This window comes from Haliotis asinina, chromosome 2 (assembly GCF_037392515.1).
Source record: "Haliotis asinina isolate JCU_RB_2024 chromosome 2, JCU_Hal_asi_v2, whole genome shotgun sequence".
NCBI lineage: Eukaryota > Metazoa > Mollusca > Gastropoda > Lepetellida > Haliotidae > Haliotis > Haliotis asinina.
The window spans coordinates 98,329,909-98,347,298 of NC_090281.1; the positions used below are offsets into that span (position 1 = coordinate 98,329,909).

At 40.0% G+C, this 17,390-nt stretch overlaps 1 protein-coding gene across 2 annotated transcripts in view; it reads right to left on the bottom strand.

Moving 5' to 3' along the window:
• Positions 1 to 1,671: 1,671 nt before the first annotated feature.
• Positions 1,672 to 17,390, bottom strand: part of LOC137274670 (eukaryotic translation initiation factor 5B-like) — a 107,652-nt gene continuing 91,933 nt past the window's right edge. For both annotated transcript variants that reach the window (XM_067808001.1, XM_067808002.1), the window contains exons 24-25: positions 10,673 to 10,834; positions 1,672 to 4,327 (exon numbers count right to left, since the gene is read on the bottom strand). In XM_067808001.1, the coding sequence (XP_067664102.1) occupies positions 4,220 to 4,327; positions 10,673 to 10,834 (270 nt within the window). In that variant the 3' untranslated portion in view covers positions 1,672 to 4,219. The remainder of the gene's footprint in view (positions 4,328 to 10,672; positions 10,835 to 17,390) is intronic.

Consider the following 17,390-nt stretch of genomic DNA (forward strand, 5'->3'; position numbering starts at 1 on the left):
TCTGTATGTTCCACAGACGACCAAGCTACTCCACCATAGTTTAGTCAATGGATCAGCAGTAGATAGGTTACAGGTGCAACACCCATCCTTGTTTTGCCACACCTCCATTATGTATCATTGTATCATGGTACAGCTGTTACAGCTACCACAGCATGTGGTCTGTATGACTGTACTATGTAGAGGTGGTGGTTGGTGGGTTGGTTTGTTGTTTAAAGCTGCCCTCCGCAATATTCCAGCTATATGGCAGTAGTTTGCAAATAATCTAGAAAAAGACCATACAATGCTGTGATCAACATCATGTGTGTTGTTCTACACTGTTTGGATACAATATATATATAGCATACCTCAGCCTAATAAGGGTGCCTGACCACCCAATCCAGTTGATCAAGTGAGGATGTTCTATGGCACTTTTAACAACATTCCAGCATGATCACGGCAGGGGACACCAGAAATGGGGTTCACACACTGCGCCCATGTGAAGAATCACAGCCAGGCCTTAAGTGTGATAAGGTAACAACTTCACCTATTGGCTAACTAACTACCCTGCTGGAGGATTCAAATAATGGGTTCGTCTTAAGGAGTTTCACAAGAGACAAATGGAGACTTGAACCATCTGCTGAACCAACGCAGACAGTCCATCACCACACTCAGCACTGTCCCAGCTATATAACAGTGGACTGAAAACATTCAAGTCTTGCATGCATCTATCGAAACTATTGTCACAGACAACTACACTCTCCTGGAACACTGGCTGCATTCAGGTATGGAAATTGGGAGCATTTGTGTTATGTCATCTATTCAAAGTTGCTATGAAAGTTGCTTTTTGTCTGTTTACAAAAAAAAAGAAATCCCTTGATCTTAACTTTGCAAATTTTAATATATCAGACCAAAGTATACCATTCACAGAAAATTTCAACCTCATATTCATACAATTGAACCGGAACAAAGCAGTACGTAGTGAAATCAAAAGTAAGCATGTAGTTTGTAGCTGTGGCTGTAAGATGTGGGTAGTTCCAGAGGACAGCTTGACACTAAGAATACTTCTCTGATGTCATGTCTTCATGGGCTATCACTGAATCTGACAAATCAGTTACTACAGTAACAACAAAGCCCAGTCCAGATAAAAAGTTTTCATGTTCCAGGTATGTTGCTTACAACTACATGTACTTGATACTCCACGTAAATACCAGGATCTGTGTGCCACTGTTCAGATGCATTGCCTGCCAACATACATGTTAGTTTTAAATAAAAAATGAACTTACATTTTCTACTTCTGAGACATATTTTCAATTTAATTGTAGTCTACAGCCCAAGCATCTTCAGCTGAGGCTGAGCTTTGTGAGAATTCCTTGACAGGTTTTGTATTATCGTTTCTTTTTGTCCAAATAAATCTGAAAAATGCAGATGTTTTCAGAAGTAAAAGAATGGAAGGGGATAGACAAAGAGATATTGAACATTGTGCCTTGTTAATTGTTAACTTTGACTTTCCACCCTGATCACATAAAAATTGTAACCTAAAATTTTCAAATCAATTAAAAAAGCTGCAAAGATACACCGAGATGTAATAAATACATGGATGAAGCAAGGTCAAGGTGAAGCAAATATACAATGAGTTAACAGCTGATGGCCATTAGCACAGATACATACTGAAACACAGGCAATAGTTGTCAATCAGTCTGTCAATCAGTCAGTCAGTCAGTCAGTCAGTCAACCAATCAATCAATCAATGCCCACAGTTCGTTGGACTGATCCATACTGGAATATCACAAGAGAATGTTGACTGACTTGATGTGATCTAACCTTGGTAGTTCTTATCTGTGGATTATCTGCGAATTACCATTTGGAATACACACCATCATTACAGAGTGAATAAACACAAAATTACACTGTGAATACATGCTGTGACCACACACAGCCAATACAGATTGTGAAGACACAATACAATTACACTGTGAATACATACCTGATAAACACACTGTGAACACTGATAACAAATACAGAACATGAATAGGTTATAAACAGAAGTGTTCACAGAGTGCAAATACAATACAGTGTTCAAGCTATACTCACAAAGTCCACCTTCATTTGAACAGTGATTCCATACTTTCACACGTATGCTTCTTTCATTGGCACAGACATACTTTACTAAGTGATACCAACTCTCTGGGCGGTATTACACATGCATCATTGAATGTCCAGACTTAAAGTCAAAGGACCCTGTTTCACAAAGGGATCGTAGGGCTGAGACAGTAACAACATACTGCAATGACAGCGGTAGCGCTACTACTGCTTTGTAAAACAGGAGTCAGAATGTACAGCTTTGGTTTAACTAAGGCGGCCTGGTCCATACAAACCGAAGTCGATCATCAGAAAGAAACCAGAATCTGAACCATGCAATTCCTGGCTCGCAAAAGGGACACAACTCTGCAGATCAAATGGTAGAAGTATGGGCAAGACCACAGGTAAGATTGTTCTTGTTCAAAGTATGCTACAAGATGACACATCACTAACATCTAAATATTCTTTTCATTGGTGCATAATGATACAGATGACATTTTATCATTTCATAAAGAGATAACCACCACTTTCTCCACAAAAACAACAATAATTTTTACAAAAATAGCCCTCTTATTCTTCACAAAGTATCAAAGAAAATGCTATCACACTGTTTCTTCCAACAATGATGCAGTTCGATTTGTCTCAGAACTTCCTTCAAGTCTATCCATTTTTGGTACATTATAATATAATTTGACATAGCAATAATCATTCCTTCCTGGGAGAGCTGCACTCTGTACAACTCTGACACATCAAATCATTGTTAAACTTTGTTTTAAGTAAACACATTTTGAAACATTCTGCACTTACATGTCAGTATAAGAAATACCTACAAATGTCACTCATTCTGATACAAACATGCTTGAAACTTGGTCAATGCTAATTCCAGCACACACAGGTTTGAAGAGAGGTCTTCCCTCTATACAATTAGAAGATTAACTTTCACATAATTAATATCGACTTATTGTCTTTTGAGAGAAAAATACCTCATAAAATACAAGTACTAAAACTGGAAATTTAGATGGAAATATGTACTACTCAAAAGTGTGCAAAGAAAACAATTTTTTCTCACTCCCACAGATGACACAACAGAATGAAAAAAAATATCAAGTGTTCTTTAAGTGTTCAAAGGACTATAGCCGGTAGTAGTCAATTGGTTTCCAGATTCTGTCTGGGTCAGATATTGTAGTTAAGTCATATTTTCATTCCTTGCAGACAAATGAAGTGGATGGCAGCACAGTGATACATTACAATGAAAGGGAACCCAACCTCAACACCTCAAACAGCGAAGTCCACAAAACACAAAAACAGTGAAAAACATATTGCAATTAACAAATACAATGCACAGGAAACATACAGTTACCAAAGTACACTCCAAAATGACTTACAATTATGTCCTCAGTTTCCAATACATACTTGACCTGTAGTCCCAACATTCACCATAAACGCATTATATATGAATTACTTTGTGTATAATGCTTGCAGCTTTCATTGAATAAAGTTGACGATGTCCAGAGTGGTAGTTTTTTCACCTTCTTACATAATATGCTTCACATATTTTCAATGATATTGCAATAAGAATCATGCAGTTACAATAATTGTCTGAGTGTGAGTATTGTTTTACACCACCTTAAGCAATATTCCAGCAATAACACAGCGGAGGACGCAAGTCATGGGCTTCACACACTGTACCCACATGGGGAATCAAATGTGGGTCTTTGGCATGAACCGTGCTTTAATCAATAGGCATTCTCACCACCCCACAATCACTTTAAACTAATGTATACACAATTTGTGTACTTGAATTATCTAGGAAATCTCAGCTTAAGGACGAGAGTGGAAACTCCCGCAGTCCGAAGGTGATTCCTCATTAATACATATGACTGGTCTTTCAGAGTTGACACTTATGTACAGATCTGACCAGGTATGAGAAAAAAAATGTACAATGAATCATGTAATCATCAAATTCTTGCTTGAAGATGTTACTTAGTTCAGTGTAATAGGTTTCAGGGAACAATTTCGGTATCTGAATCTCAAGCACAGACCATGTAGAATGGCTGATTGCCATTCGCAGCTAGGAAATGCATTTGATGTCTGTGACTCCAGATATGATTATAAACATAGACACTGAATCCAGATGACCATTCGTTAGTCTTGATCTCATTCAAATAATTGCAAACTGTTTTTTGAGTTCCATAATCAGCATCCAATCCTGTTTTTGCATTTCTTCACGGAAGTAGTCCTTCACTGCATCTATAGATTCCCGAGAAATCTGCAACAGAAGAGTGTACACCGTCTCAAAACATATCTCTGTTGATCTAAACTGAACCACTGAGGCTGCTGCTCTTAGCATTACTCAGGAATATTATGATGGGGACACTGTAAAGAGACTTCACAAAAGAACACCTACAGCAATTGCAAGACTTTTGTGGGACAAGTGAACACTCTAACCATTATTTAACCTGCTGCTACAAGTTCAAATGAGAATATTTTACTGGTTCCATCTTCAGATTTTTCATGACTCATTGTTTTGCATATAAACCCTTGTTACTTTATTCTAGCTTCCTACCTCTCCCACAAGATCAAGCACCTGTGGCACTGCAATACCGGGGGCAGCTTTGAAATATGTCAACATTATAACTAGCCTCTTCAAGTCAAGATTTCACTGTGAACCATTTCTGCGCTTTGTGGAATAAAGGACAGACTATGTATCAGTGATACCGAACAAACATATTTTCTTCTTTTCCCCTTTTGACCATGCACTTCCCTCTTAATTTGTGACAGAGGATGAGGAACACATAGTATGCTGGATGGTCTACTGTGGGCTGGCAGGAACTGGGTAGTGTCTTTATGGTGTACACAACATCAACTGTCATACCTGACAATGGCAATCAGTCTTGACAAGAATATGATGTCTGATTTACATGTTTTCAACTAGTCACACACATCAGAACTATGGAGGGCCTGTGCTGAGATATTGACTTGTCAAATAGGTGAAGTGATGTACACCCACAGTATTTAGATTTGTGTGAACACCATCCAGGTCATGTCTTTCCAGTTTGAATCAAGTTTATGGTTTGCAAGTTCTTCAAGCAGCCTGAACGATCATAAACCTACCCTGTGATACAACAAGAGACATTGTCATCCTACAACTGGTTTCCTACTTCACAACAGTATTCACTATATTCAGTTTGTCTACATGCATTACAACATGGTATATTGATTATATAAATTAATCCACACAAAACTTGGCAAAACAGTTTTATAAACAACTGAAAAAAACCCCACTCAAATGCATAAAAAACTATCCTTGTAAAAAATAACATTTCTCCTATTTCCTGGCTGCTTGCCTGTTGGAACACGACAGTCAGTTCTTCTTTCAATGATAGTTCCACAGGAACGAAGCTGACAAGCTTATCAACTCTAAACTATTACCTAAGTTCAAATCAGGAAAAAACTGGCAAGCATCTATTTCTGGCTGCTAGGATGTGATTACTAGCAGGCAGATCAGACTATCATATCTCCCATCATGCTCTAGTGCAGTGGTATCCCATGACTATACCAGGTCATGTGACTTCCTGTTGATATGGGGACTTATCAGTGTACATGTTGCAAGTACTTGAAGCATGCTGCAGGATTAATATGAAATAAATATGTACATACACATTGGCTTAGCATGTGGTCAGGCATTGAGGAACCTTGGTAGAAATTGATTTCATAGGGAAAATGTCATAAACAGATGCCGGTATCAACACATGGCGGGAATTGGTAACAGAGAGCCATCATCTTGCTTCAGGCGTATGATATTCTTGATCATCTGCATGACTTTAATAAGTTTTGACAGGACATTCCTCCAATATATTACCAATCAGACATGAATTTCGAACAGCAACTTCTGACTACTTCCTGCTAATACAGTGTGAAAGATATGCAGTAGATCTTTGGCTTCAGCAACATTTAGCAAGATAAATGTTTACAATAACAGTTCAGACTGAATGGATATTGCAGTAACACCATCAGTCTTCTCCACAGGTAAATACTTAGTTATCAATGTGAACCACCTCAATACACGGTGTTCAACTACAGACCACATTCCAATCATGACTTTCCTTATTGTATACCTGCATAGTGAGGCTGTGAGAGAGTGGGTGGCAGTGTGTGTGTACACAAACACCTGGTGTCACTTCTGTTGATCCTCAAAGTTCGTATCTAGCCTATGGCTGGAACACCTCCAGGTCTAAGTTGAGCTCAGTTGAACATATACAGTGCCCAATTCTCACGTCAAACATCCAGTTTCTGCTCCCAATTGTCTGGTTTGGTTCTCAAACCTAAGGTCAAACATCCCTGTTTGACTGTAACATTATGTGTGATATCCTTGTTATTCTAAATGCAACGTGAAATACCTGTCTTGAATGTATGATTTCATGATAATTCCCAACCTGCCTGTTATTCTAAATGCAACGTGAAATACCTGTCTTGAATGTATGATTTCATGATAATTCCCAACCTGCCTGTTATTCTAAATGCAACGTGAAATACCTGTCTTGAATGTATGATTTCATGATAATTCCCAACCTGCCTGTTATTCTAAATTCAGGTAAATCCACCCAGCAGTTGTCGGAGTGAGTTAGTGGGTGAGTGTTGTTACCGAATGGTTGTACCAGTTTAATCCATGGCCAGTTTCTGCTAATTCAATAGGCAACTTCCTCCTTCAGTAGCAATGGAGAATTATAATCATTTCAACACTGGCAGTGCTTTATCTGGACAAGAATTCAATTATATCAACAACCTCAGACACCACTATCCAGAGTTGGAAACAGCACAACTCAGATTTGGAAAGGAGCCTTTTCACACTTACTGAGTCAAGATTTACTTATACTATTGAGGGAGTGAATGGGCATGCATGTACAGTGTTTTTGGTAATAATCCAGCAACATCACAGCTGGAGACACCAGAAATGGGCTTTACACTTTGTACCCACGTAAGGAATCAAACCTGGGTCCTCGGCATAAGGAGCAAATGCTTTAACTACACTGTCCCAACTTAATTGAGAACATTCACACACTGTCAATTAGGTCAGTAAAGGTTATTAGGTGCAATGTACTGAGAGCTGGACGAACATATTGATCTATTTACACCTACAACAGTTACAGTAAACACAAAGCAAGCCTCAGCATGCACATACACTGACCTTCAGCATGCACTCACACAACTGGCATCTGCTGTCCTGTCTAATTCAACTATAGGTTCAATGTAATGAGACATTATATAAAATAACATAATTTGTCAAGAAAACATTAATTTCACTTGACCACAATCAACAATTTGGTTTCTTTTGCAAATAATATTTATCACCTGATAGCAAATGCATTCTTATTTCATCAAAACATTTCAGTAGTTTGGCACTACTGTACCAAGGTAACTGAACAGAAAGGTGAGAAGATATTTTGGGGGGATATTTTACGGAAGAAAGAGTGCTCCTTCAATTCTGAAAATTATTCCCTCAAATATTCATTGTTTGAACATGGCCAGGGAAATATTTTGTTTCAAATTTCATGACTTTGGGCTGAGTATCAGCCTATGACCAGTTTTAGATAAATCCGTGCATACAAGTCCTTGACTGTCAACATTTATCTCAATTACAGAAGAGACAAAAAAATCCACGATTGGATAAGGTGCCCCTGGAAGTTTCCCCACTATGTTTCTCCGTACTCCCTGACCTGTGTAACAGCAAGGTTAAACGCCCCACCCGCACTAGAAGGTCACTGGGTGCATTCTACACACATCTAGAAATGAATGTTCTCAACATGACCTCTTCCACATTAAGGGAGGATAGCCTGGTAATATAAACTGATTAGAATGTCAAAGGGCTGCCTCACTGACATATTCCTTCCTTCTACTTAGGCACTTGGTAATCGGTGTGTCTTGTTGGGTTCCCACATATCTAGCCATATGCACTTTCATTGACGACACGCCAGCACATTCCTGACATATGAAAACTTGGTGTTGCAAGCAATCCTTGTGATGAAAAGGTTTTACAAGGTTTGTTCAAAACCACATTCAGCACTGTTTCAGCCACATGCAGCAGGCTCTAATTACTAGACCAGACAATCTGGTGACTGACATCATATACACCAATCTGCATAACTTTGACATAACTTTTGGCATCAAGATGCCTCTTGGTTTGTTGATGATGAAACCTATTTCAAATCTTCAGAGGATTTCTTTTCATTAGCCTGCTTGTTACACATCTTCATTCCCATCCCTGCTACTCCACCTGGATGCCATCCCTGTAACACCACCTCACTACCACCCCACTTACACCTTACACCCACCCTTGTTACACTACCTCTCTCCCACCCCTATTACACCACCTCACTCCCACCCCAGATACACCTCACTCCCATCCCTGTTACACCTAACTCACTCCCATTCCTGTTACACCACATCCCTCCCATCCCTGTTACACCACCTCACGCCCATCCCCGTTACACCTCACTCCCATCCCTGTTACACCACCTTGATCCCATCCTTGTTACACCACCTCACTCCCATCCCTGTTACACCTCATTCCCATCCTTGTTACACCACCTCGCTCCCATCCCTGTTACACCAGCTCGATCCCATCCTTGTTACACCACCTCACTCCCATCCCTGTTACACCTCATTCCCATCCTTGTTACACCACATCCCTCCCATCCCTGTTACACCACCTCACTCCCATCCCTGTTACACCTCATTCCCATCCTTGTTACACCTCATTCCCATCCTTGTTACACCTCATTCCCATCCTTGTTACACCACCTCCCTCCCATCCCTGTTACACCACCTCGATCCCATCCTTGTTACACCACCTCACTCCCATCCCTGTTACACCTCATTCCCATCCTTGTTACACCACATCCCTCCCATCCCTGTTACACCACCTCGATCCCATCCTTGTTACACCACCTCACTCCCATCCCTGTTACACCACCTCGATCCCATCCTTGTTACACCACCTCACTCCCATCCCTGTTACACCTCATTCCCATCCTTGTTACACCTCATTCCCATCCTTGTTACACCTCATTCCCATCCTTGTTACACCACCTCCCTCCCATCCCTGTTACACCACCTCCCTCCCATCCTTGTTACACCACCTCCCTCCCATCCCTGTTACACCACCTCCCTCCCATCCCTGTTACACTATCTCGATCTCATCCTTGTTACACCACCTCATTCCCATCCTTGTACACCACCTCCCTCCCATCCCTGTTACACCACCTCGATCCCATCCTTGTTACACCACCTCACTTCCATCCCTGTTACACCTCATTCCCATCCTTGTTACACCACCTCGCTCCCATCCCTGTTACACCAGCTCGGTCCCATCCTTGTTATACTAACTTGCTCCCATCCCTGTCACAAAACCTGGATCCCATTCTTGTTACACCTCCCTCCTATCCTTGTTACACCACCTCGGTCCCATCCTTGTTATACCACCTCGCTCCATCCTTGTTGTAGTACCTTGCTCCCATCCCTGTTACAAAACCTCAATCCCATCCTTGTTACACCTCCCTCCCATCCTTGTTACACCACCTCGGTCCCATCCTTGTTATACCACCTCGCTCCCATCCTTGATACACCACCTGCTCCATCATTGTTACACCACCTCACTCCAATAGCATCATGAAATAGACAGGCTTCTTGAGACTTCAAGCATTTTGCTAAAATGAAAAACTGAGGAAGAATTCCAGTATCTGAGAAATTTGGCAGTGGTCATGTATTCTGCAGATCATAAACAAGATGTTTATAATAAACAGTTACAAAATTCTAAGAATCTTACAAATAGGATAAAAAACAACCTTGAGCCTGAACAGTATCAATGTTTCATCCACACTGGCCCTGAGCTGTCCTGCCAAGAACCACTCATACACGTTATCAGTTGTAAATATTTCCAAACATTGGGATACATAAACTCTTCAAACAGCACAACACATTTCAAAACGCTGGTCAAGAAGATCTTTCTACATGTGAGTGATTGAGTATGGGTTTTGTTTAAAGCCACATTCAGCAGAATTCCAGCCACATCACTCACTTGGGAGGGAACCATTATTCAGACATGATCATGACAAGACTTGCAGGCACAGGTATGGTGCTACAACCTAGACTTATAATTAGAAGAAACATGATTGAAATTCACAACACAGATTTCTTGAGAAACCCAATGGACACAACTCTACACAGCAAACATCCATGGTCCCAATCACCATGCGATCAAAACAACCAGCAGGAGCACCAAGTGAGATGAATGAAGTGAAATATGGTTGTTTTGGTGAAGAGACTGGTACCTTTAGTTAGGTTCGTCCCATCATTTACACCAATGTGTTCACCATGGTACCTTTAGTTGCGTTCATCCCACTTTGTTCACCAATGCCTTTTCTGCCTAGGTTCCCTTTTCCATTCATGACACTTTCTTTCGACCCAAGTTAAAAATTTTCATTTTGTGGAATATGTAAAACAACTCTCCTCAAACATTTTGCTCAACTGCTCCTTTCTCTCTTTCCACTAACATGTCACAATAGACTTGACATCCTGAATCTATAACCTACCAGGTTACCCCAGGTGAACTCACCTTGCTGACCAGGATGTCTGTGTGGTCGAAGTGTCGGCCATACATCTTAGGTGTGTCCCCTGGGAGGGACTCTATCTTGATGCACACTTCCTGTCCCTGCCGTGCGATGTCCACTGCCTTGTGATTGTTCTCTATTGACGTAATGCGGCCCAGGTCCACGAACTGAAATAAGACAGACTGCCATCAGCATAACCAACCCATGAACTCAAGAGCAGAGTACATATTCAAAACGTTCTTTCCAGATCCCACTCAATGCATCAGTCAAGTTTGAATATTTCATGATCAAACAAAAGGAAGGGAGACCACTTAGCCCAACGTTACACAGACCACACAGACTGAATGTTGCTGAGTCCGCTTCACTCCACTTGATTTGTAATCAACTCTGGTTCACACAGAAAAGGCCCCATTTCACAAAGTGATTAGAATGTAACTCCCATACTTTAACATTGACTTACAACAATCGTAGTGCGAAGGAGTTTGTGAAATGGGCCCCAGTAGTTGACAACACAAACAATAACTTCAATAATGCAGAAAACTAGACACTGATGTGTCAAAAGTGTCTTTTTTTTTCACTTATAACTGCAATCATGATTCTAATGAACTTTAAAGCCATCAAGCATTAACGTTTGGTTTTGTTGCAATGGGTTTTTTACTGCTCACTGAGTAGTGAGTGAGATGGACCTACTGGTGTAGGAACTGTATTCCAGTGTATCAGAGGTTGTAAGCTTGATCTGGAAGGAAAACCTGAAGTGATGCAGGTTTCAGATACTGCTGAAACCCACATGCACAGGTACAAGCATACAAACCATGACCATGAGCAAGGGGAATCTGGGATTTGAACGCATGATCACATGTTTCTAGGATCATGGCTGGGCACAAATGAAATGGGCTGTGGCTGTGGGGAATGAAACCCAGGTCTTGTGTGACCAGCAGACTCATTATGCACTAGGCTTCTTCTTTCTGTCTTGGAATGATATCCTTGTGAACACAAGCAACAGCTATGGAGTACAAGACAATGTTCCGCTCATGTTCATCCATACATCCATTAGAAGGCTACCAGATGTTTTTTATCACTGATTTTTGCTCAAGTCATTTCTACCTATATCATACCACTTAATCCCTACTTTCCTAATCACTGCAACCTAATATACGATCATATATTTACATCCTGTCAAACATACCATCATACCAATGCGTACTTTCACTTAAACCATATTTTGTAATATGGTTAACAGGATGTCGTGTGAGTTCCTGTTTGATTTTCACCTGTCATCAGATGAAATGAGCAAAGTGTAGTGCCGGCTTCAAAATTAATTTATTCTTCAGATACCAACTGAAGTGCATCTAAAAAGCTTCAGATGATATGCGTCCTACACAAACTGGTTCAGTGAAGCAGAAAGTTGGACCTATAATGAAATGCATACAATGCCTCATGTTGCACTCTGCCTCCTATCATCATTCTCAAATAAAACCTCAAAGAAGAAAAGCACTGGGCAACATTTGAGGGTAAGGTTAAGCCATAACGAGATTTGTCTCATGAAGAACAGCTGGATCAACCAGAACGATAGACAGATCTTCGCTGAACAGATAGCTGTGTCTCAGGGTAGCTCCCTGCCCACCCCATTCTGCCTGTGTCTCAGGGTAGATCCCTGCCCACCCCATTCTGCCTGTCTCAGGGTAGATCCCTGCCCACCCCATTCTGCCTGTCTCAGGGTAGATCCCAAGCAGGTGCAGAAACAGTTAAACTTTAACAATGGTGCACATTAGGATAAAGCAATGATCATTTTGGCAACATGTCTTTCATCTTTTCACGTCTGAAGTGGACCAAAGTTTTGATCATTTGTATCACCATCCATTTGATCTCTTTGTAGGATCATATTTTACACAGAATCAGTCAGACTTTAAACATAAATTGAACATAAGTGACAAATACCAGCCTTTGAAAATGACTAACTAATCATTATTTTTCTAGTTCAAAGGTAGACGCTATGAAGGGATCCTTTTTGGCAAACAATACATACATAAAGTAACAACTGACAACTCTGTGTTTCAAGTACAACATCAAAGTCAAAGGATCTGGGTCCCACACCAGATTTGTTAAAGATAAACATGCAAGGGGTCTCTATTAACAAATAAAATATGCCATAAGTAGCATTACATCTGTGACAAATGGATGTTGAATTATTCATTTGAACTCCACTGTTAGAAACATCCATTAGAAAATAAGTCAGTGCTTCCAATCCTTGAAGCAATTATTATGTCCTTGGTCCTTTATCTAGATCAAAACTTGCAGGTGTAAGCAGGGATGTACCATTAACAAAATTGAATGACCATGCCATTTTCAATATTAAGTACTTCAGAGTTCTTAGAATGATCCATATACATTGTAATACCAAAAATAACTTGTTTTTGTTGAGTATTGTATTTAAATAAAATAAAAAAACATTAAAGAATTTGTCATATATATGTGGCAGAGTTGTGTATATAGTGATTACGTTTGATCATTTACCTGTCGTACTTCAGCATGTTCAAAGTAATGTCATTTGTATATTTCAGGCAATACAGTAATTAATAACCATCTGTTGTATCAATTTCAGATATATGAAACAGCCATCATTACTGATTTATAATACAGTAGAATACTTCTATAACGAACACGGATATAACAAATTGACAGCTATAGCGAACTGTTTTGAAAGTCCCGAATAAACCACTATATGTTATCATATAAAAAAATTGTGAATAACGAATTCGCCATAACGAACTTACCGGCTATAGCGAAGTGATTTGCAATCCCCGTGCGTCCCAGGTAACACTAATTAACGGTGTGAATAACGAACTGAGCGAGCTCAATCAGTGTCATTGCCAGTTAGCAATGCTCACTTTGAAATCCTCGACAGTTCCAGTTAACACTAATTAATAGTGTGAATAGTCAATTAGAGGCGCTCACTTTGAAATCTGACCAATAAGTTAGACGTCAATGGGTAACACTTTTGTGTACAAAACACACTCCAGTTTTTACATCCATGTGAAGTTGTAGTTTGCATTATTAACCAATCAGATTGCCAGAGGCCATAAAGTCTGTCTCTGACGACCTAGTTTGTATACATCCGGCACAGCAGCTCGGTCTTTGGCGATTTAATAGAAAACGACAAGACATCCCCTTAAAAGGCCTGTGTATATGCCTCCCACACACATCAGAAATGTGGACTGAAGCTTTTGATACTCATGAGACTTTTAAAATACGACATATTCAATGACGAGTGCGTAGTGACGAGTTACCTGTGTAAGATTACTGACTTTGTAGTAAAAAAAATGTAATATAAATTAACGAATGTACGAATAAATTGAGCAGGAATGTGTTGTACTGTATAGTGTGTTTTAATGTTCTTTCAATGGATTTTCATTAATAGCGAACTATGGATATAACAAACTAATTTCAGTGGTCCCTTGTAGTTCGTTATAAAAGTATTTTACTGTAATCAAATCTCATTTCTGGCTGCGTAAGATATTTAAGCAGTTGTAAGTAAATTAACATCATTTAAGCTCATTTCTTTTGTTAAGTTATTTCATTGGGTAAGTCCACTTCAGTGTCCTGTAGTACAGCTTGATCACTCTTCTGGTGATTTGGGAGATTGAAGTGATGACCGACGGGTTTGTTTCTCTTATGTGTAATATCTGCAAACTGTTCAGACCACCTGGTTCTGAACGCCCTTTTGGTTTCACCTACATATCGTTTGTTGCAGGCGTTGCAAGTGAGTAGATACACTACATTGGGGCAAATAACCATAAGAGTGATCTACGATACACCATCATCACTCAGTTCAAAGCAGATCCTGAGCGGGAGACAACCAATAAAGCCCGCAAGGTCTCAACGATAAAATTGTTGGTTGAAATTCATCCCGTTTTTTATACCAATTTTGTCTCTTTCTGATAATCTTCAACCACAATTTAGTGGATAAATCTGGGTTGACTGTCAAAACTCATTCACGGTAATGTAAGGTCTACTACCAATCAGGTATCTACATTGTGACGTCACCACACATCACCTAAACACTGCCAACACCGCTCTTCTGTGACGTCATAATCACCATTTCTACTACCAACGGAAGTTTAGATCAGTACATTCAGCTGAAGCTGACTAGTCATGCGACATTCCACGATTGCATTGTGGGAATGTAAACATTGCAAACATTACCGTGTCTCTGTAAAGTTTTGAGTCGAACTATGAGGCATTTTATCCTTCGGAAAACATAAACATAATGTTTCCACCGGTGATGTTAGCTGTTTGATGCAACTGCAAACCAAGAAACGGGATGCAACGAAGCAGTTTACTGTGGAAGGCTGTACGAGGCGATGGCAACTGACATCCATCGTGACGTCACTTACATTGTGACGTAATGCAAAAAAGTTCGATTACGAGAGGGCAGACTGGAATGGTGCAGCGATGTCAACACATTGTGACGTAATGAAAAAAGTGCACATTATCGTCTGTTAAAGTATTGTTGGTGCCTTTAATCTTTCACCGAAGCATCTTAGAATTGACCATATGTGTGGTTTTGTTGATTTGGTAGTAAATGGTATTGTTTATCACTGAATTGGTAATAGTTAGATGAAATATTTAGATATGTAAATAGTATTCATGGTATGTTTTATATCATGAACAAGTTGATACATGATCTTGTTCAACATATGTCATATTTGGGATTTCACTTTCTTAGTAAAGTACAAATTCTAGTACTTTTTTCGGTTGAGTCCCATCCGGGATTCGAACCTGCACCCTCAGAGTCAGGTACCTAATCGCCAGCACACAAAGTCAGCCGCCTAGCCCGCTCAGCCACTGCGACTTCCACAAAAATGAAAGTCGGACAACTGGTAGTCTAGACTGCGTACTTTGTGTACCCCTCTGATGAGTGTAAATTGGCACGGCTCCCACGGCCAAAAGCTATGATTACACGATGCCATTTAGAAAGTGGTCAAATGCAACATATGTCATATTTGGGATTTCACTTTCTTAGTAAGGTACAAATTCTAGTACTTTTTTCGGTTGAGTCCCATCCGGGATTCAAACCCGCACCCTCAGAGTCAGGTACCTAATCGCCAGCACACAAAGTCAGCCGCCTAGCCCGCTCAGCCACCGCGACTTCCACAAAAATGAAAGTCGGACAACTGGTAGTCTAGACTGCGTACTTTGTGTACCCCTCTGATGAGTGTAAATTGGCACGGTTCTACGGCTGAGCGGGCTAGGCGGCTGACTTTGTGTGCTGGCGATTAGGTGCCTGACTCTGAGGGTGCGGGTTCGAATCCCGGATGGGACTCAACCGAAAAAAGTACTAGAATTTGTACTTTACTAAGAAAGTGAAATCCTAAATATGACATATGTTGCATTTGACCACTTTCTAAATGGCATCGTGTAATCATGATCTTGTTGGTCACGAGTCAGGACAAAACCCCCGTGGGAATCAAAGGGTATATATATTTATATCTATTTGTAGAGTATCTAGTATGTATATATATATATATATATATATATATACACACACTATATATACATTCTTAAAGGCATTCCAATTACTTGAGTACAATATCATACACGTGATAATGCCATATTCATATTGCATGTGTAACTGAAAGTGCAATGATTATGTTATGCTAAGTTTATATTTGTATTGTTTATGACTGAGGAAGGTGTTGCTTTTATATGTCAGCTTGTGAGAATTGTTCTCTTATTATTCGGTTCATTGTTGCAGGGTGTCAGTTTGTCATCAATTTGTCATCCGTATTAGTTTAGTCAACCAATAAACAGTTCTCACTCCATAGCCTGTGTCATTGTGAATACCTTCACAAGACCATCTTAATGGCTGTTACATGTACTGCATTAGAAAAGATCCCTATAGTGTGTCCTGAAGCATATCTTGTAACACCCTGTCAGTTATCAACCAAAGACACATGTCTATGTTTTTTGGCAAGGAATAGGTCTCCCCATAAACAAAAGGTGAGAAGGACGTCACATACTGCTTAACAGAAGTCAAAGTGCACCCAGATCTTTAACCTGCTACAGATACTCTGCTATGGCACGACGGATTAATGGCACTGATTTGAAAAAATAAAATCATGATTTTCTTCACTTCTCTCGAGCAGTTTATTTCAATGGTAACTTGATAATTTTACACCTCAAGCTGGAGTACTGTATAAACATATCTTTTCTTTTTTGTTAAATTGTATTTTGTAAATAATCACGACATATCCTGACAGCACAAAGCCTACATGGACAGCAGTAATCACCCTGCCATCATCAGTGTAGTAGGTTTTATGACCTTCCCTTCCTCCCTTCCAACGACGACTCAGCTTCTGTGGTTTCAACATCACTGTCTATCATTATCCATGCATTATCTACTTGAGAAATAAAAGCCACAAAGCGTGTTCACAACACTGAACAAAGCCCTCTCCCATTAAGACAAGCCCTTGAAAGCCATACAACACATCGCCATGTAATGGAACTTCACTCCAGTAAATGACTCTATTGTCCTAATAAAATAAAGCCCTGCTTCCTGTCCCTATAATCAGAAGAAGGCCTATTCCAGCCCAGCAAAGGAGACCACTGACACAATGACACAACTGCTGATTGAATTTCCGAAATAAAAAGGCTGACACCACAATGACAATGCAGAATGAGACAGGTAAACTAACTGTTTTATCAAGTAATACATCTACGTTG